At 43.7% G+C, this 19,381-nt stretch overlaps 1 protein-coding gene across 1 annotated transcript in view; it reads right to left on the bottom strand.

Moving 5' to 3' along the window:
• LOC137380601 (cilia- and flagella-associated protein 46) overlaps positions 1-19,381 on the bottom strand; it is a 453,149-nt gene that overhangs the window by 48,903 nt on the left and 384,865 nt on the right. The window contains exons 51-54 of the mRNA XM_068052672.1: positions 14,869-14,936; positions 13,080-13,140; positions 10,399-10,434; positions 2,089-2,191 (exon numbers count right to left, since the gene is read on the bottom strand). Of these exons, the coding sequence (XP_067908773.1) occupies positions 2,089-2,191; positions 10,399-10,434; positions 13,080-13,140; positions 14,869-14,936 (268 nt within the window). The remainder of the gene's footprint in view (positions 1-2,088; positions 2,192-10,398; positions 10,435-13,079; positions 13,141-14,868; positions 14,937-19,381) is intronic.

The raw sequence follows: 19,381 nt of genomic DNA, 5'->3' as shown, positions 1-19,381 counted from the left end.
GCCATCCAAGTCAAGACACAGGAGATCAGAGAAAGATCTTCCACATCTGACGATAACAAGTCAGGGAGAGTTATGAAGCCTCCAAACAGATTGAATCTACGAAGTCAGAGACTTGGGGGGAGATGGGGTAGTATGTACATAAAAATGTGAATGTATGTAAATATATATTTGGATAAAGACTTGGGTGGGGAAATGTAGTATAAGGGTCTGAAATGGTTAATTATGAGTGAATGTATGGATTACCACCCAACATGATAATGTAAGGAACATGTGGGAGAGATTTGAGAACAGATACAATGTGGCTTTCAAAGGAGGCACACAGGCTAGTGGGGAGTGTATATAGTTGTTATGAAATAAATATTAATGTTTAAACACTACAGTCTAAGAACCTCTCTGGCTAGACTCAATATGGTGGCAGCACATAGAATCAAACATATAACAATTCACATTCAGAAATAGAATCTTTGTTTATCTTAGCACCAACTTTGACCTTTGAACATAATATTCTTCTACTATGTTTCAATTAGGTGTCACTAATAATGGGTTTTTCCCATGTAAACTTGCCATTCTAATTGTTTCACCTGGCAGTAAATTCTTTAAACTAGTTCCTGAGATTAGTTTTCACTGCCATTTTTTTCTCAGTAACAGACATTTATATTGCCCAAAATTAGAGTTTAAACATTTTGTAAAATTGTGTATTGTAAAATTATTAAATGAATTATTTTTGTGTCTTTTAATTCTTTGAAGTTTTTACTTGGAAGGCCATAGCCTCTCCTTGGATTCTCTAATACTTTCAATACGATATTACCATCTATTCATTTTTTGTTGTACCACTCGTCAGTTTCATTCCTTCCATTTTAACACAACCAATGCATCTCCCACAATAGTTTCTTGTTCTGAGATCATATAGTCACCTCTAGCATACATCCTGGCTCTTTCCTATTCCTCATCTGTACTCAGGTGCTACATGAGATTATACATAAGTATGGGTTCTGTTTACATATATATGCCAATTACTCTGAGTTTTACCCGTCACCCTCAACTCCACAAATGTTGCTTTACTGTTCAATTTTCCATCTGACAAAGTTTTGGTTGAGGCAGAATTTCGCCAGCTCAACATTGGCAAAACTAAAACTATGCTATTCCACTCCTGTCAGAAATACACACCATAGCCTCAAATTCTATTCCCTTTCCTATTTTTGACTCAGTTTGAATCCATTAGTGTGCAGCTTGATATCCTGTTTGAGCCTGAGTTGAGCTTTTGGCTCATCACCATGACTGCCAATTTCCATTTTTGTTACATTGCCTGCCTCTCTTCCTATCTCACTTTCCCTGCTGCTGAAACTCTCTCCCATGTTTTTGCTCTTCCACACAAACTCTCTCATCCAGAACTCCACTGCCCATAGATATACTACATTAAATTCTGCTCAACCATCACCCCATTTTGCTGACTTCAATAATAGTTTCCCAAAATCCTGGAGTATTGATTTCATAATCCTAATTCTCACCTTCAAATTGCTTAATAGTAATGTGAAAACTTACCTCTTCAATTTACTTTAGCCATACAATCCAGTTTTCAATCTCTTCTCTTCCACTTTGGGTCTGCTACGCAACCACCCCCATGCTCACCCCTCATCCAAACTCACCACTCCAGCCCTGTAATCTGGAATTCTCTTCAAAATCGAACCTGTCAGTTACATTTCTCCCTACATTCAAAAACCTTCTTAACACCTTACCTTTAGACATCTCCTCCTAACTCCTTTTGCATCTCTTGTTAATTGTTCAAACCAGTCCATGAAACACCTTGAGATATCTTGCCAAATCACAAACATTACAAAAATGTAAACTTTTATTGTTTCTCCTCCCTTCCTTATAAATTGATTAAGTTTCCATGTGATAAAAGTTGAATAAGCATTGGTTTCAAGCATGTCTTTTTGCAGCCATTAAATTACAGCAAATATATAACATGGATAGTAACTATCAGCATTGTAGACCTAAAGATGTAATTAAGCATTCCTTTGGGACATTTATCTTCATTATTGCATGTTTTAGACAATTCAAAAAACATTGAAAAAAAACTCAACACACCTTGGGACATACTCACTGCCCATAACACCATCCCAGTGTGCTGTAAACCGTGAAGAGTATCTTTCTATTATTCGTGTCATTACTGTCACAGGACTGAACACTCCTAGAAAAAATGCAAGCAAATTAGCTGAGTGTAGTTCAATTCTATTCCCCTTTTTATATAGTGCATTCAATAATTTTCAGATAATAGTGTTCAATTTCCTTAGTACAAGAACGCAAGTACTTTATATACAAAACACAAGATTTTTTAGTGATAATGCAATAGATTTTATAGGTATGGTTTGGAATAGTTAATTTCTTGTAGGGTAGTGGTTAGAAAAACCTATTTATAAATAAAATCAAACATTGCTAATGGATTGGTAGAATACATGAAGCTGCTCAATTGAATAATGCAACCAAGTGCTTCAGCCTCAAGCTCAAACGAAAACTGGCACGACACCAAAATGACATGCTTCTATTTCCTACTGTCTTACTGGAACATAATGGGACATGGATCTTCTGGACTCTCCCGATACTAAATGGCTAGTAATATTGAGTGTTTGTTAAGGATGATCCAGGATTCATTGCATATATCACATCCATTTTTAATTGGATATCCTGGTATTTTTAGTCATTTCAGATTGAATCCATGAACTAATCCATTTTAGCTGTTCTTAATTAACCTCTGTCTTTCTAGGTGAGTACTAATTTTATCCTGCAGTATGGTAGCTAGAAATTCAGCCATGACTGATGCAAGGCAAACTGGTCTAGTTATCTGACCACTTCTTTTTTTGAACCCAAGATTAAACAAATGCCCATGTAGGCTGAAACAAATCAGACTTTAATTTGAATCAATAATCATTCTTCATATAAAGGTTCTCTTTATACGAATTATGTCTAGCACTGATTCTTCAAACTTCAGTCAGCACACTCCAGACATCACACTGAGTACAAAAAGCAAACAAATCCCAATTAAATAATCTTAAAAAAATACATCTGCAGATGACCTTGAGGTAGCATGAACTATCTCAAAAAAATTCCATCAATAACTGACCTTTAATTAATTCTGGTAGTTAGATATATTAGGCAGGGTTTTGTCTTCGGGGTCAGGAACCTGATGTAGGAAATATTTCTGGATCCCGAACCCACAGGTTAGGTGAGAGGAAGTTGTCATAGCCCACGATCTCAGCTACTGATTGTCTGGAAGGCTGGTTTGGCGGCCAATTATCAGTGGTGGGCGTGGAATGGAATCAGGACTTGTAAAGTGCGGGCCCAACTTAAAGGCATGGCAGCAGCCATTACTGTAGCTGATGTTGTGCATTGCCATGGGAGCTTAAGGTCAGCAGGAAGAGAGGCAGAGGCCTGGCACCCAGGGTAGGGCTGCCCCATGGTTTACTGATACAGCCCTTGAGGTTCTGACAGAGGCAGGAAAAGGCATGAGTTCCAGAGATTGGCAGAAGGACACCCTGCCAAATAAAGCAGTCCTGGATGGAGGTGGCAGAAATTGTCAGTAGCTGAAGTCTGTCTGGAGAAACTGGGTGCAGTGCCACAAGAGGTTTAATGAGCTTCTTCACTCGGGCAAGGTGAATGCAACACGAGACTCAGATGACATGCTCCAGGTATGCAGCCACCAGCAGACATACCAGCTGAGCAGGCTGAGGGTGCATGGTACTCCTGAACATGGGAGAAATGTGTACGCAGGGTCACTCTGACCTGTCAGCAAGGCTCAAAGCCCTAATGCTGTTGAGGACCTGGGAGCACTAATATATGCAGCTTCTTATTTAAATTGAGCCGCTGGCATTGTTGAGAGAGACCAGCATTGTCTTATCTTTCTCTCTTTTGTCCTTGCAGGAGAAGAAGCCAGAAAATTCACAGAAGAAGACACAAGAGGAGGACAGCCCCAGCCATGGGGCTGCAATGAAAATCACAAGGATGGCCCTGCATTACCAAGTGGGAAAGGAGAGATGGGAAAACTTGGAGCAGAAGGTGAAAAGATATTGAATTCTGTTGAAGGGGATGAAGTGTGACAGCATGCCAAAGCCTCAGCTGCATTGGAATGCCTCTGCTGCAGAGGTTTCAGCTATTAGAGGTGAGTTCTCATGATCTCCTTGTGTCTCCCACAAAATCAGTTGTGGCGGGGCATCAACCGGGGCCTCTCAAGAAACCAAATTAGCAAAGCCAGCACTATCACATCATTCAAGCACACCCTCCACCAGCGCAATTATGATCACATCAGTGAGTCCTCTGACCTGGTTTGAAAGGGTGGCACTGGGTGAAGAGCATGGCACTAGTGAGCAGGAGGAGGTGATGGAGGCAAAGGCAGCTGTTTTCAGTCCCCCTCAGAGGAGAGAGGACAGACACAGCCCTGCTCAGCTTCGCATAGATGTAGGGCCTTGGGAATTACAAGCAAGATGGCTCTATTTTGATCAGCAGCGAGAGATGTGTTCCCACATGTCGAGTTCCCTGAGGCAGTGAAGTCATGGTCTGAAACTGGAGGAGTCCATTCAGCTCATGTATGCCATCATGGTTCAGGGCTTTGAACGCGAGCTCTTCCATTGAGAGAGAGTGGCTAACCTCATCGGACAGCCATATGTGGCAGCACTTGGCGTGGATGCAGGAACAGCGCAGAAACATGCAAAGAATGCATGGAGCGCTCTGTATCATTAAACACAGTGGCGCTGATGGCGCAAAGATGCATGGAGTGGATGCCAGTTGTGCCCCAGCTGGTGGTCCCCTCCAGCAATTCAGAACATCATTTTAGGGCTGAGACAGTTACCGAAGAGGATGAGGATGTCAACCCTCATGGCACGCCATCATCATCATCCTCCTTGGCCCCTCTGACTGTGGGACCACCTATGCAGCATTGATGTCAGTGCAACAGCCTCTGGAGATGTCACCATTGGCACCTCGACAAGGATGACCACCACGTACATCTCAGCTGCAAGCAGACACATGCAAGCAGGCTGCCTCAACCTCATCTGAGGCCACAAGTTGAGCACTGTGTAGAAGTGGCCGAGAGCAGAGGCCACCAGGTTGGCCAGAGAACTGAGTGGTTCATTGTGAATGTGCACTTTGTAATTTATTATTAACACTGCAAATGTTGCACCACGATCCCAGACATGTGAACTTCCATTCTTTATTGGCATGACTGCAAAAGAGGGATGGAGTGGTGAAGGGAGGCTGTGGTTTTTGAACAGGGACAGTGAGACCCCTGGACAGATGCACACCAAACATTGACGGTAAGAGTGGACCTATTCAAGATTGTGTCTTCAATGGAAGTGTTCTCACAGGCAGACCAAAGTGAGTTCTAGAGCATGCTGTCATGTTGGATGAGTAGTGCTTAGATCAAATATTCCTGGACTGGATGTGCCCTGGCATTGATGCCATCCTGATGAGAGCTTTGACTCCTGAGCCAGCACCAGCAAACTCCCTGCTCAGCATGGGCACCTCTCTGCTCTGCATCTTCCTCCTTCTCCTCCCATGAACTGTGTCGATCTAGTGTCTCACGCTCTTCAAGATCCACTTCTCTCTTGACAGCCATGTTATGGAGAGTGCAGCAGACCACCACAATGCATGAGACCCTTGCAGGACTGTACTGCAGGGCACCACTCGATCGGTCCAGGCACCGAAACCACGTCTGCAGAAGCCCAACAGCCTGCTCGATGATGGGTCTTGTGAGCAGATACTCTCTGCACCTCCGTCTCGGGGATCACGTAAAGGGATTAGCAGCCATTTCTTCAAGGGATATCCAATGCCCCCTAAAAATTATCCATGATGTTTGGGTGGTGGCATGAAGAGCTGTGGCACCCTGAACTGCTGGAGGATGAAGGTGTCATAGCAGCTGCCAGGATAGCAAGTGCACACATGCATAAAGCATTGTGTTCGCAGACCAGCTGAACACTGAGGGAATGGAAGCCCTTCCTGTTGATACATCTCACTGGTCACTCACTCGGTACCTTGATAGCCATATGGGTAAAATCGATGATGCTCTGCACCTGCAGGAATCCAGTGATGGAGGTGAATCACACTGCTCTTTGTGCTTATGGGACCCCATCTGTTTGAAATTGTATGTCCTGCTCAGCCCTCTCAAATATGGCATCAGTGAACTGCAAGATGCAATGGTACATTGCTGCTTGCAAGACACCGCCAAGGTCTGGTGCTGATCCTTGAACTTCTTTGCCTCTGGCTCCTTCTAAGGCCACAGTGACTTTAACGGCTACTGGCAGGGTATGGCAAGCAGTACTGCAAGGACTGAGGTCTTCTTCAACAAGGGCATAAGTCTCAGTTATCATCTGCTTAGATAGGTGCAGTCTCCTGCAGCACTGATTCTCTAACTTTTTTTTTATTCGTTCATGGGATGTGGGCATGATTTCTCTTTCGTAAATCCATTTTGACTTAGTGCGATCCTGTAATTGTTTTCCAAGTGCTCTGCTATTACATCTTGTATAATGGACTCTAGCATTTTCCCCACTACTGATGTCAGGCTTACCGGTCTATAATTCCCTGTTTTCTTTCTGCCTCCTCTCTTAAATAGTGAGGTTACATTAGCTACCCTCCAAACTATTGGAACTGTTCCAGAGTCTATAGAATTTTTAAAAATGACCAGCAATGCATCTACTATTTCTCGGGCCACTTCCCTAAGTACTCTGGGATGTAGATTATCAGGCCCTGGGGATTTATCGGCTTTCAATCCCATCAATTTCCCTAACACCATTTCCCTACTAATACTGATTTCATACAGTTCCTCCTTCTCACTAGACCCTATGTTCCCCAACATTTCTGGGAGGTAATTTGTGTCCTCCTTTGTGAAGACAGAACTAAAGCATGTATTTAAAAGCAAAATACTGCGGATGCTGGAAATCTGAAACAAAAACAAGAAATGCTGGAATCACTCAGCAGGTCTGGCAGCATCTGTGGAAACAGAAGCAGAGTTAACGTTTCGGGTCAGCGACCCTTCTTCGGAAGGGTTCCCATGCATCTGCTAACATGTGCAGGTAGCTTGTACTTCAGCAGTAAGCTTGATGCTGAAGGTAGGGCCTTTATTGCCTTCCCAACCCGAATTCCTAACCTCAATTTTTCTCATGCCCAGGCTTCTGTGTCAGCTCCTGAGGATATTGATCCTCATCGCTACTCGGCCCTATCTCCGAGTATCTTAATCCTAGGTCCATCTGTTGCCTTGCTTGCACTTACAAAGTTCAATGGACCACCCCCATCTGATGGCTCCACCATCCCTGGAGGGTAACGGCCCCCTCCTCTGCCCATGTGTGCACAGACCTCTTGCTCCTCTAACTCTGCTCACCGAATGGCACCTGTGTTCCAATGGTTGAGTACTTCTCTCAGCGGCGAACCCTTTTATTGGCCCACATAATTGTATGGCGCGGCCATGAGTGGCTCCCTACCATGTTGCCGCTTCCTTCCACTTGACTGTTCCTGATCTATCGTGTAACCTTTGCGTCCCCACAAAAATTCCAAACTTGCCCTGGATGAGCTGGGTACAAGCTCATTAACAAGCGCAATTAGCCAATAATCTGAATCAGACAAGTTCCCAGGTCATGCCTTCAGCCCGCCTGAGCAAAATCACTGACAGTCAGAATGGTGACGGCAAACTGGCATGACAGTCAGTGGCACTAATATTCAAGCCCGCTTGCCTCTGTACTCATCCCCATATCGGGGCAAAATTCCTGCCCATTAGTTCAATGGGAGTACCTGAGCAGTACCTTAAAAGGACAGGCCAGGTTTTTTTAATTCATTCATGGGATGTGGTCGTCGCTGGCCAGGCCAGCATTTATTGCCCATCCCTAATTGCCTTCGAGAAAGTACTGGTGAGCTGCCTTCTTGAACCGCTGCAGTCCATGTGAGGTAGGTACACCTGCAGTGCTGCTAGGAAGGGAGCTCCAGGATTTTGACCCAGCGACAATGAAGGAACGGTGATATAGTTCCAAGTCAGGATGGTGTGTGATTTGGAGGGGAACTTGCAGGTGGTGGTGCTCCCATGCATTTGCACCCTCGTTCTTCTAGTTGGTAGAGGTCGTGGGTTTGGAAGGTGCTATCTAAGGAGCCTTGGTGTGTTGCTGCAGTGCCTCTTGTAGATGGTACACACTGCTGCCACCGTGCGTCGGTGGTGGAGGGAGTGAATGTTTGTGGATGGGGTGCCAATCAAGCGGGCTGCTTTGTCCTGGATGGTGTCGAGCTTCTTGAGTGTTGTTGGAGCTGCACCCATCCAGGCAAGTGGAAATTGTTTCATCACACTCCTGACTCGTGACTTGTAGATGGTGGGCAGGCTTTAGGGAGTCAAGACGTGAGTTACTTGCTGCAAGATTCCTAGTCTCTGACCTAGTCTTGTAGCCACGCTATTTATATGGCTACTCCAGTTCAATTTCTGGTCAATGGTAGCCCCTAGGATGTTGATAGTGGGGAATTCGGCAATTGTATTGCCATTGAATGTCAAGGGAAGATGGTTGATTCTCTCTTGTTGGAGATGGTCATTGCCTGGCACTTGTGAGGCGCATTTTTACTTGCCACTTATCAGCCCAAGCCTGGATATTGTCCAGGTCTTGCTGCATTTCTACACAGACTGCTTCAGTATATGAGGAGTCGCAAATGGTGCTGAACATTGTGCAATCATCAGCGAACATCCCCACTTCTGACCTTATGATTGAAGGAAGGTCATTGATGAAGCAGCTGAAGATGGTTGGGCCGAGGACACAACCCTGAGGACCTCCTGCAGTGATGTCCTGGAGCTCAGATGATTGACCTCAAACAACCACACCATCTTCCTTTGCGCTATGTATGACTCCAACCAGTGGAGGGTTTTCCCCTGATTCTCTTTGACTTCATTTTGCTCGGGCTCCTTGATGCCATACTCGGTCAAATGCTGCCTTGATGTCAAGGGCAGTCACTCTCACCTCACCTCTTGAGTTCAGCTCTTTTAGAGTCATGGAGTTATACAGCACAGAGACAGGCCCTTCGGCCCATCGTGTCTGTGCCGGCCATCAAGCACCTAACTACTCGAATCCCATTTTCCAGCACTTGGCCCGTAGCCTTGTATGCTGTGGCATTTCAAGTGCTCATCTAAATACTTCTTAAATGTTGTGAGGGTTCCTGCCTCTAACACCACTTCAGGCAATGGGTTTCAGATTCCAATCACCCTCTGAGTGAAAAGTTTTTTCCTGAAATCCCCTCTAAACCTCCTGCCCCTTACCTTAAATCTATGCCCCCTAGTTATTGACCCCTCCGCTAAGGGAAAAAGTTTCTTCCTATCTAACCTATCAATGCCCGTCATAATTCTGTATATCTCAATCATGTCCCCCCTCAGCCTTCTCTGCTCTAAGGAAAGCAACCCTAGCCTATCCAGTTTGTACCGGGGCGGCACAGTGGTTAGCACCGCAGCCTCACAGCTCCAGGGACCCAGGTTCAATTCTGGGTACTGCCTGTGTGGAGTTTGCAAGTTCTCCCTGTGACCGTGTGGGTTTTCGCCGGGTGCTCCGGTTTCCTCCCACAGCCAAAGACTTGCGGGTTGATAGGTAAATTGGCTATTGTAAGTTGCCCCTAGTGTAGGTAGGTGGTAGGGAATATGGGATTACTGCAGGGTTAGTATAAATGGGTGGTTGTTGGTCGGCACTGACTCGGTGGGCCAAAGGGCCTGTTTCAGTGCTGTATCTCTAAATAAATAAAAAAAATAAAAATAAAAGTACCAAGGCTGTAATGAGGTCAGGAGCTGAGTGGCCCTGCCAGAACCCAAACTGAGCATCACTGAGCAGATTATTGCTAAGCAAGTGCCACTTGATAGCATTATTGATGACACCTTCATCACTTTACTTGATTGAGAGTAGACTGATGGGGCGGTAAATGAATTCAAATTCCACCTTCTGCAGTGGTGGGATTTGAACCCATGTCCCTAGAGAAATACTCTGAGTTACCAGTCCAGTGACAATACCACTATGCCACCACCCCCACCTAAACATCATAACTGCTTTCCTAGACAGCCCATAATCAATAGTAAGGGACATCAACTACAAATACAGCAGACTGTTTTGTTAAATATATTTATGCAGGGAAATCAGCTTACCGAGAATGTGATCTAACATAGGGTTTTTGTTTTGCAAAATAAAATGTGGAAACATATTTAGCAGTTGAGGCCAAATCATTAAATATATACAAGAGTTAGATATAGTTATTAGGGCTAATGGGATCAAGGGATACAGGGAGAAAGTAGGAACGGGTTACTGAGTTTAGATGATTAGCCATGATTGTATTGAATGGCGGAGCAGGCTCGAAGGGCCGAATGGCCTACTCTTGTTCCTATTTTTCTATGTTTCTATATTCTCTTGCCTGAGTCGCTGGTTTCATCATAAGGATCTGCAATATCTGACAAGTCCAGTTAAGGTTGAGCATGGGTGACTCATCAGAGTGCACTTCTGCACTGCCAGCCAACACCACATATCTATTGTTACTGGCAACATCATGAGCAGTGTGCCCCTAAATGTCCAAATACACCGCCCACCACTGAGGTTCCATATCAGTAATGTGAACTTATACAATCGGTGTTGTAGTTTTTGATCTCATTCCAGTAATTATACCATTTGAAATGTTCAAAGTTAATAATATTATCAGTGGGGGGCAGGAGAGCAAACAATACAGGAAGCACTTTCACTCTTCTGACCCAACATCAATTTCAGGGGATTGAACTCCCTTATACCCACCCAAACTTGCCTCCCCTTGCCTGGGAAAATTCCCCCCAAGGTGAAGGATGTGCGAAACCAGTGGGGTAAAAAATCAGGATCTGATTATGAACTGTGTGAATCAATTACTTGGCTTCAGAATGTCATGTAAAATATGGGTCGCTACAAACATCAGAACTTCATATTGGTGCTGCAGCCACCTGCTACAGAAATGAAAGGTGAAGGATAGTCTAATATGTGATTGTGAAGAAACTATCCAAACCATGAAGCATTTTGTGAACCATTTTGTTTACTAAACTCCATTCTCTGAGGGAATAGCTTTTTTCTATTTGTATCACCAGAGGCCATAGAGTGGATGACAATTTTGGATATCTACATTGAATGTTGCTTTCAAGCTACCATATGAAGATGATTCATCTGGTAGTATTGCAGGTATGGAAGAACTGCAGGTGCTCACCAAATAGACTGTGATCACCTATGCTGACATCTCAGGCAATGACCTTCAAACAAGGGAGCAGTATAAGATTTATCTGTAGTAGTTAAATGATCAGCTGTACGTACAACATAGCAAAGATGGCTAAAGCCAACAGATCAAACATGACAGAAGCTTGACAGAAGGATGAGAGATTTGCCTGGACCCCACATGACCTGAGGAGCATTCTGCCTAAATTATGGCAAAACCAAGCGTTCAGAAAACAGGCCATTTCTGTCTGGTACTTGGCTCCTACGTAGTTCACCGATTCCTGGGATGAAGGAATTGTTCTATGAGGAGGGTTTGAGTACACTCGGCCTATATTTACTAGAATTTAGAAGAATGAGAAGTGATCTCATTGAAATTCTTAAGGGGCTTAATAGGGTAGATGCTGGGAGGCTATTTCTCCTGGCCAGGGAATCTAGAACTAGGAGTCACAGTCTCAAAATAAGCATGCAGGTGCAACAGGTGGTAAAAAAGGCAAATGGTATGTTGGCCTTCATAGCGAGAGGATTCGAGTACAGAAACAGGGATGTCTTGCTGCAATTATACAGGGCCTTGGTGAGGCCACACCTGGAATATTGTGTGCAGTTTTGGTCTCCTTATCTGAGGAAGGATGTTTTTGCTGTAGAGGGAGTGCAGCAAAGGTTTACCAGACTGATTACTGGGATGGTGGGACTGACGTACGAGGAGAGATTGAGTTGGTTAGGATTATGTTCGCTGGAGTTCAGAAGAGTGAGGGGGGATCTCATAGAAACCTATAACATTCTAAGAGGACTTGACAGGGTAGATGTAGGAAGGATGTTCCCGATGGTGGGGGAGTCTAGAACCAGGGGTCATAGTCTAAGGATACGGGGTAAACCTTTCAGAACTGAGATGAGGAGAAATTTCTTCACCCAGAGAGTGGTGAGCCTGTGGAATTTGCTCCCACAAAAAGCAGTTGAGGTCAACACATTGTATGTTTTCAAGAAGGAGTTAGATATAGCTTTTGGGTCTAAAGGGATCAAAGAGTACGGGGCGAAAGCCGGAACAGGCTACTGAGTTGGATGATCAGCCATGATCATAATGAATGGCGGAGCAGGCTTGAAGGGACTGCTCCTGCTCCTATTTTCTATGTTTCTAGAACTGAAATGAGGAATTTCTTGCAGATCATTGGAATTCTTTACCCCAGAAAGCTGTGTATGCTCAGTCATTGAGTATAATCAAGACACAGTGATAGATTTTTGGATACTAAGGGAATTAAGGGATATGGGAATAATAGTGCAGGATTGTGGAATTGAGGTAGAAAATCAGTCTTGATCGTACTGAATAGTGGAGCAGGCCGCAGGGCCGAATGACCTATTTGTGCTCCTATTCTTGTGTTCTTAAGTCCTGTGCATTGGCCACAAGGTTCATCATGAATCCTTGGTGGCCAAGTAGAAGCAAGACCTGGTGGATCACTTCCTCTCAAGTCTTTGTACAGAAAGTTCATTCTAATCTGTTGCTCAACAAGCAGTCCTTATGGGCTTCCCTGCGTCATCTACAGCCAGTTGGACATCCAGCCGTAATGCCTGGGTAATTTTCAGAAGGGGGAAATGTTGAGATCTCCAGCCATGCAATTGGAATTGCAATCTTTGTGCCTATACCTTAGCAACAGCTGACACTTAATCAAGGCCATCATGACAAAATACAGTAAAGCTACATTTACATTGTTGTGACAATAAATATGTTCAAAATAGGATTTATAAAGGATAATAAGTTATTGCTGTTAATGATAGATATTTTTTACAATATATTTTGCTGATCATTTAGTCATATATATATTTTTTAACAGGTTAAAACTGATACTTTCAAAGATGCCTTAATCATTGAAAGGATACATTTGAAGTTGTGAGTATTCACTGGAAAACAGCTTGATGGTAAAACACGATCAGTTGATACCTATTATTCAATGGAAAACAAGTGGCACATTGAAACTATCGCAAACATCACCCAGGCTAATATATTCATTAAAATTCATCAATTAAAAATTTACTTCAAAATTTATTGACTACATCAGTGTTTTATGCTCCCTGTTTTAAAATATCCAGCAGGGGCTAAAACTGCTTAGCCAATCTGGTGGAATCTGCTGTAACTTTGGTTGGTTAGAGAATGAATTTTGCAAGTCCTGATCTTCAGCCACTGTTTCCAGGTGGCACTGAAAGACCCTACAAGGGCATTAGGAAGGACAGGAACTCTCTAAATTGGGAGTTCCCAGCCTTACACCTTCAGTCGGGTCCTGAAGTAGCATTGGTGGGGGTTTGCCTGGTCACAAGGGAGTAAATGCTGCAGTGGTGAACCACACTCAGGGCCCTCTGTAGATTGGAGGTGTGTTGTTGAAGAGCATTCAGTGTCCACCCAAATTTTTCCCTGGGTTTCCTTGGTCTTTTGCAGGGTAGGTTGTGGAGGAGTGGGGTGGGGTGGGGTGGGGGGCGGGGGGCTGGTGGTTGGGAAACGGTCAGGGGTGAGGAAAACGTAGCTTCAGGTGTACACGCACAATGCCAAAGCGTCATGTGTTTTTGTTGCTCATTCTCACTCTTCCTCACAAACAATTTTTTCAAAACACTCATTACAAATTTTAGCTGAAAGATTTTGAACATTATTCTCTTGTTTTTTTAAAGTTATTTGAAGAAAAGCTGCTGAGTAGAAAGTGCTATAAGTTCAATAAAACTGAACAGTGCTGATGCATTCTAAAACTGTAGGATGCACAGCCTGCATAATTCAAATTCAGGTCAATGTCACAACTCACGGCAAAAATAACAAATCTAAACTCACACTTTTGGGAGAGGCCAATGTTTACAAGTAAAAAACTTCAACAAAAGCATTAAAATTTACCAGACAATTCAGTGGATGCCTACAAGAGTGTTGTTCGGAAATCGTTAATTACTTGAATATTTTCATTTTGTTTAAACCTTTGAAGCAAAAATAATGGCTGATGAAGAACATTTTTAGAAAGCATTTTGAGCAATTTATGGGAACCCAATGGTCATACTACACAGTTAGACACACTCTCACTATAAAATAATAGTTCCTGTGTGTCATACTCCATGACACCTTTAACACTGAAAATATCCACAGGTATAACGAATACTGAAGATACTTTTAATGAGTTTTCAATGAAATACACACCTTAGAACAGTTTTATCACATTATTGGTGCTTTGAAGAAAGATATGCCAGGCACTGATTACATTGGACTGCCAATTTTACAGTCATTTGGAGTAAGATTTGAATTCCAAAAACATGCAGTTACTCAACCACACGACCACAAAAACATAACATTTTACATATTGTAATAATTGCAATCATTATTCAAATAATTATGATCCAACATCAAGAAGGTTCCTTGACAATAGGAATGCTAGACCGATACATCACTCTGTTAACAGGCACAAATGTTTTGCAATTGTGCAATATAGGTGTCCTTAACCAGTGTAGAAATGGGCATTCATGTTAAATCATGAGATTCTACCTTTTGACAATTTGGACTATTATGGTGGCATGTGACAGGAGATATTAAAAAGTATTTTCTTCTTAAATAATTATGTTGAACTGTGTCTTTCATAATATTCACCAAATAAAGTGGTACATGCTTGTTATTGTCTATAATAAATAAATCTGTGTAGGTTACCATTTTAATGTTTTTCTTTTGGCCTCCTTTTGCTTGAGCACTCTTTGTGTCCTTTTTGTTAATAGTTTCTGTTTCAGAAAGAAAATGAATGACCATTAAAAAATTAGAATGCCTCACTGAGACTCAGGCATGGGTTCTAGGCCTGTGCATGTAGAATGATGCTCTTCTATCTAATGACTAAGACTAAAAAAGGAACTTACAAATTCAGTACTTGTACTTTCTTTTAGTCTTTAAATGATTTCATTCTCATGAGCAGTCCAAACCATCAGTTCACAAAAACTGCCCCTAAAAAGTGACACTTTCGCAATAGTGGTGGGCTAAATTGAATAGCCCCCAAAAATGGGTGCAGGGATTGGGATGCATGAACAAGCTGTGGCTGTTGATTGAAATGCAGGAAGCACACAATGTTTACGCTGCTTGCTTATTACAATGATTGCTGTGTACAGCTGTTGGTAACGGAGCAGTCCATTGGCTGCACACATCAGCAGGAGTGGCCCAAAATTGCAACTCCCTCGCACTTCTTAAATCTAGCTTGCACTGGTTAAAGGTAACCTGCATCTCTTACAGGGAGTTGCATTGTGGCTGGAGCAGGTGCTGGAAGTCATGCAAAAAGTGAATCTGATCAGGGACAGTGCAAAATTGCACAACATGGGAGAGCGTGGGCTCCAAGGTTTTCGGATGCTACACTGGAGGTCTTGGTGGAAGGGGGTGAAAGGAGAAGAGATGTTCTGCATGCACTGGGGCCAAGAGGTCCTCCAGACATACAGTCAAAAGGCAGCGGGAGCAAACAGCAGAGTGTGACTTCTCATCCTCGGTGATTTCAACCTCCATTTCAATTCATCACGAAGATTGAGACCATCTGATCAGCTGCTTCTGTCCCTTCCTCAAGCCCACCGGACCAAACTCCCTCTAAAGTTTCCCCCCTGTCCTAGCCTTGACCTTTTCTCTAGTTTCTCTCCTATCTCCCCTCATGCCATCTCTGAGGTCATCTTGTCCATGAGACCCACCTCCTGTTCCCTTGACCCTATTCCTGTTAAACTGCAAACCACCCAACTTTCCTTCCTGGCTCCCATGTTAGCTGATATTGTTGGTTCTCTTTTCTTAGGTACTGCCCCCTCTCCCTCATATCTGTCATCGTCCTCCCTCTCAAAAAGAATTCTTGACCCCTTTGTCCTTGCAAACTACCGCCCCATCTCCAACCTTCCTTTCCTCTCCAGCTCCTTGCCCATCTGTCCTGGAACTCCATGTCTGAATCCTTCTAAACAGGTTTCCTCCTCTGCCACTATAATGAAACAGCACATATCAAAGTCACAGACTACATCATACGTGATTGTGATAAAGGTGAAATATATTTTTATCCTTCTCGACCTATCTGCAGCCTTTGACACAGTTGACTATACCATCCTTTTCTAATGCCTCTCCAACATCGTCCAGCTGGGTGTGATGGCACTCACCTGGTTCCATTCTTATCTATCTAATCATAGCCAGAGAAACACCAGCAATGTCTACTCTTCCTGCTCTCATACTGTTAACTCTGGTGTCTCCCAAGGATCTCCCCTTGGCCTTGGCCTATTTCTCACCTGCATGCTGTCCCTCGGTGACATCATCCGAAAACAGTGTCAGTTTCCACATGTACTCTGATGACACTCAGTTCTACCTCACCACCACCTCTCGACTCCTCCACTGTCTCTAAATTGTCTCACTGCTTGTCCAACATGTGTGAATAGGAATTTCCCCAATATTTAGTTGCAGAAGACTGAAACCATTGTCAAGAACAAAAGAACAAAGAACAGTACAGCACAGGAACAGGCCATTTGGCCCTCCAAGCCTGCGCCGATTTTGATGCCTGCCTAAACTAAAACCTTCTGCACTTCCAGGGACCGTATCCCTCTATTCCCATCCTATTCATGTATTTGTCAAGATGCCTCTTAAATGTTGCTATCGTACCTGCTTCCACCACCTCCCCCGGCAGCAAGTTCCAGGCAGTCACCACCCTCTGTGTAAAGAACTTGCCTCGCACATCCCCTCTAAATTCTGCCCCTCTCACCTTAAACCTATGTCCCCTAGTAACTAACTTTTCCACCCTGGGAAAAAGCTTCTGACTATCCAGTCTGTCCATGCCGCTCATAACTTTGTAAACCTTTATCATGTCGCCCCTCCACCTCCGTCGTTCCAGTGAAAACAATCCGAGTTTATCCAACCTCTCCTCATAGCTAATGCCCTCCAGACCAGGCAACATCCTGGTAAACCTCTTCTGTACCCTCTCCAAAGCCTCCACGTCCTTCTGGCAGTGTGGCGTCCTTCTGGTAGTGTAGTCCTTGGTTTCTACCACAAACACTGATCCATTGCCACTGACTCCATCTCTCTCTTTGGCAACTGTCTGAGGTTGAACCAGACTGTTTGCAGACTTGGTGTAATATTTGACCCCAAGCTGAGCTTCTGACCACATATCCACGCCATCACTAAGACTGCCCGATCGCTCACCCACCTCAGTTCATCTGCTGATAGCCCTTGATAGCTTTATACTTATTCCAAGGCATGCCTGGCTGGCCTCCCACGTTCTAACCTTCGTCAACTTGAGATCATCGAAAACTCTGCTGCCCATGCCATAACTTGCACCAAGTCCTGTTCGCCCATCACTCCTATGCTCACTGATCTAAATTGGCTCCCAATTAAGCAATGCCTTGATTTTAAAATTCTCATTCTTATTTTCAAATCCCTTCATGGCCTTGCCACTCCCTATCTCTGTAATCTCCTCCAACTCTACAACCCTCCTAGATATCTGCGCTCTTCCAATTCTGGCCTCTTGATCATCTCAACTTTTCATCTCACTAATTGGTGGCTATGCCTTGAATTGCCTAGGCCCTGAGCACTGGAATTCCCTCTTTAAACCTCTCTGCCTCTCTTCCTCCTTTAAGGTACTCCTTAAAATCTTCCTCTTTGAGCAAGCTGGTCATGTGCCCTATTATCTCCTTATCTGGCTCAGTGTCAAAGCTTGTTTTATAATGCTCCTGTGAAGGGACTTGGGACATTTTACTTAGTTAAAAGTGCCATATAAAGTTACTGTTGTTGGGGGTCAATGCCAGTAGTCTAGCCCCAAAGAGTTGGATACTCTGCCGGAAGAAGTTCAATGACCTCACAGGAGTGGTCAAGGTCAGTGAGTGCAATTTCAAATGCCATCTCCTAACTGTCTCACAGCCACAACCCACAGCTTCCACACATGTCCAGCTATTCAGGTATGGCTGGTACATCCCCCAAAGACATTGCAATGCAATCACTGACACCCTCTCCTCTGTCTTGCAGGACAAGATGGCACATAACAGGAGGTAACAGCAAAGTACTGGTGGGGGACAGGAATGACTGCACGTCGTCAGCCCCTTAGAGCAGACAGCGATCTGAATTATTGGCATGGCAGTTACTGAGGTCATTACAACCGGTGTCTATGAAATTGTCCAGGATGGTGCTATGTTCCTGCCTTATGCACCTTCTCAAATCCTACCTTACCCTCATCCCACAATCTGGTATGAAGTCCAAGCTGCAGATGATGTGACCATGCACCTTTTTCTTTTCACCCCACCACCCCACCCTTCCCTCAACCCAACCATCCCTATCTGTATTTATGCTTTCAGATACTCAAGACCTGCTACCTGACATGCCAGTGCAGCCTGATGATGAAGGGTGAGAACAAAAGCAGGCTTCTAATGAAGAAGCACCATCATTTGATCTGACACTTGCAGCCCCCAGCTCAGATACTGGCACTGCACTTACTTTAAAGATTAGTATAGAGGCTGGGTCTGTTTGTGGTTAGTCACCAGGAATGAGTAGGCTACAGCCAGACCAGGGGAAATGGTAGAACTTGTGTCAGATAATAAAAAAAACAAATACTGCAGATGCTGGAGATCTGAAATAAAAACAGAAAATGTTGGAAATACACAAGGTCATATCACGTGGGGTTAGGGGCAATTTATTAGCTTGGATAGAGGATTGGCTAACCAACAGAAAACAGAGAGTCGGGATAAATAGTTCTTTTTCTGGTTGGCAAGATGTAACTAGTCGGGTGCCAGAGGATTCGGTCCTTCGGCCCCAACTGTTTACAATCTATATTAATGACTTGGATGCAGGGATAGAAGGTACTCTAGCCAAATTTGAAGATGACACTAAAATAGGTGGGATAATAAGTTGCAATAAAGAAATAAGAAATTTACAAATGGATATGGAAAGGTTAGATGAATGGGCCAAAATTTGGCAGATGAAGTTTAACATGCATAAGTGTGAGGTTATCCATTTTGGGCAGAAGAATAGAAAGGCAAATTATTATCTAAATGGAGAGAAACTTCAGACTGCTTCGGTGCAGAGGGATCTGGGTGTCCTCGTGCATGAATCGCAGAAAACTAGCATGCAGGTGCAGCAGGTAATAAAGGATAGCAAATGGAATTTTGGCATTTATTGCTAAAGGAATAGATTATAAAAGTAGGGAACTGTTGCTGCAACTGTACAAGGCATTTGTGAGACT

Source organism: Heterodontus francisci, chromosome 20 (genome assembly GCF_036365525.1).
Source record: "Heterodontus francisci isolate sHetFra1 chromosome 20, sHetFra1.hap1, whole genome shotgun sequence".
Classification (NCBI taxonomy): Eukaryota; Metazoa; Chordata; class Chondrichthyes; order Heterodontiformes; family Heterodontidae; genus Heterodontus; species Heterodontus francisci.
The sequence above is the reverse complement of the archived record's forward strand: the minus strand, read 5'-3'. Positions and strand labels throughout refer to the sequence as shown.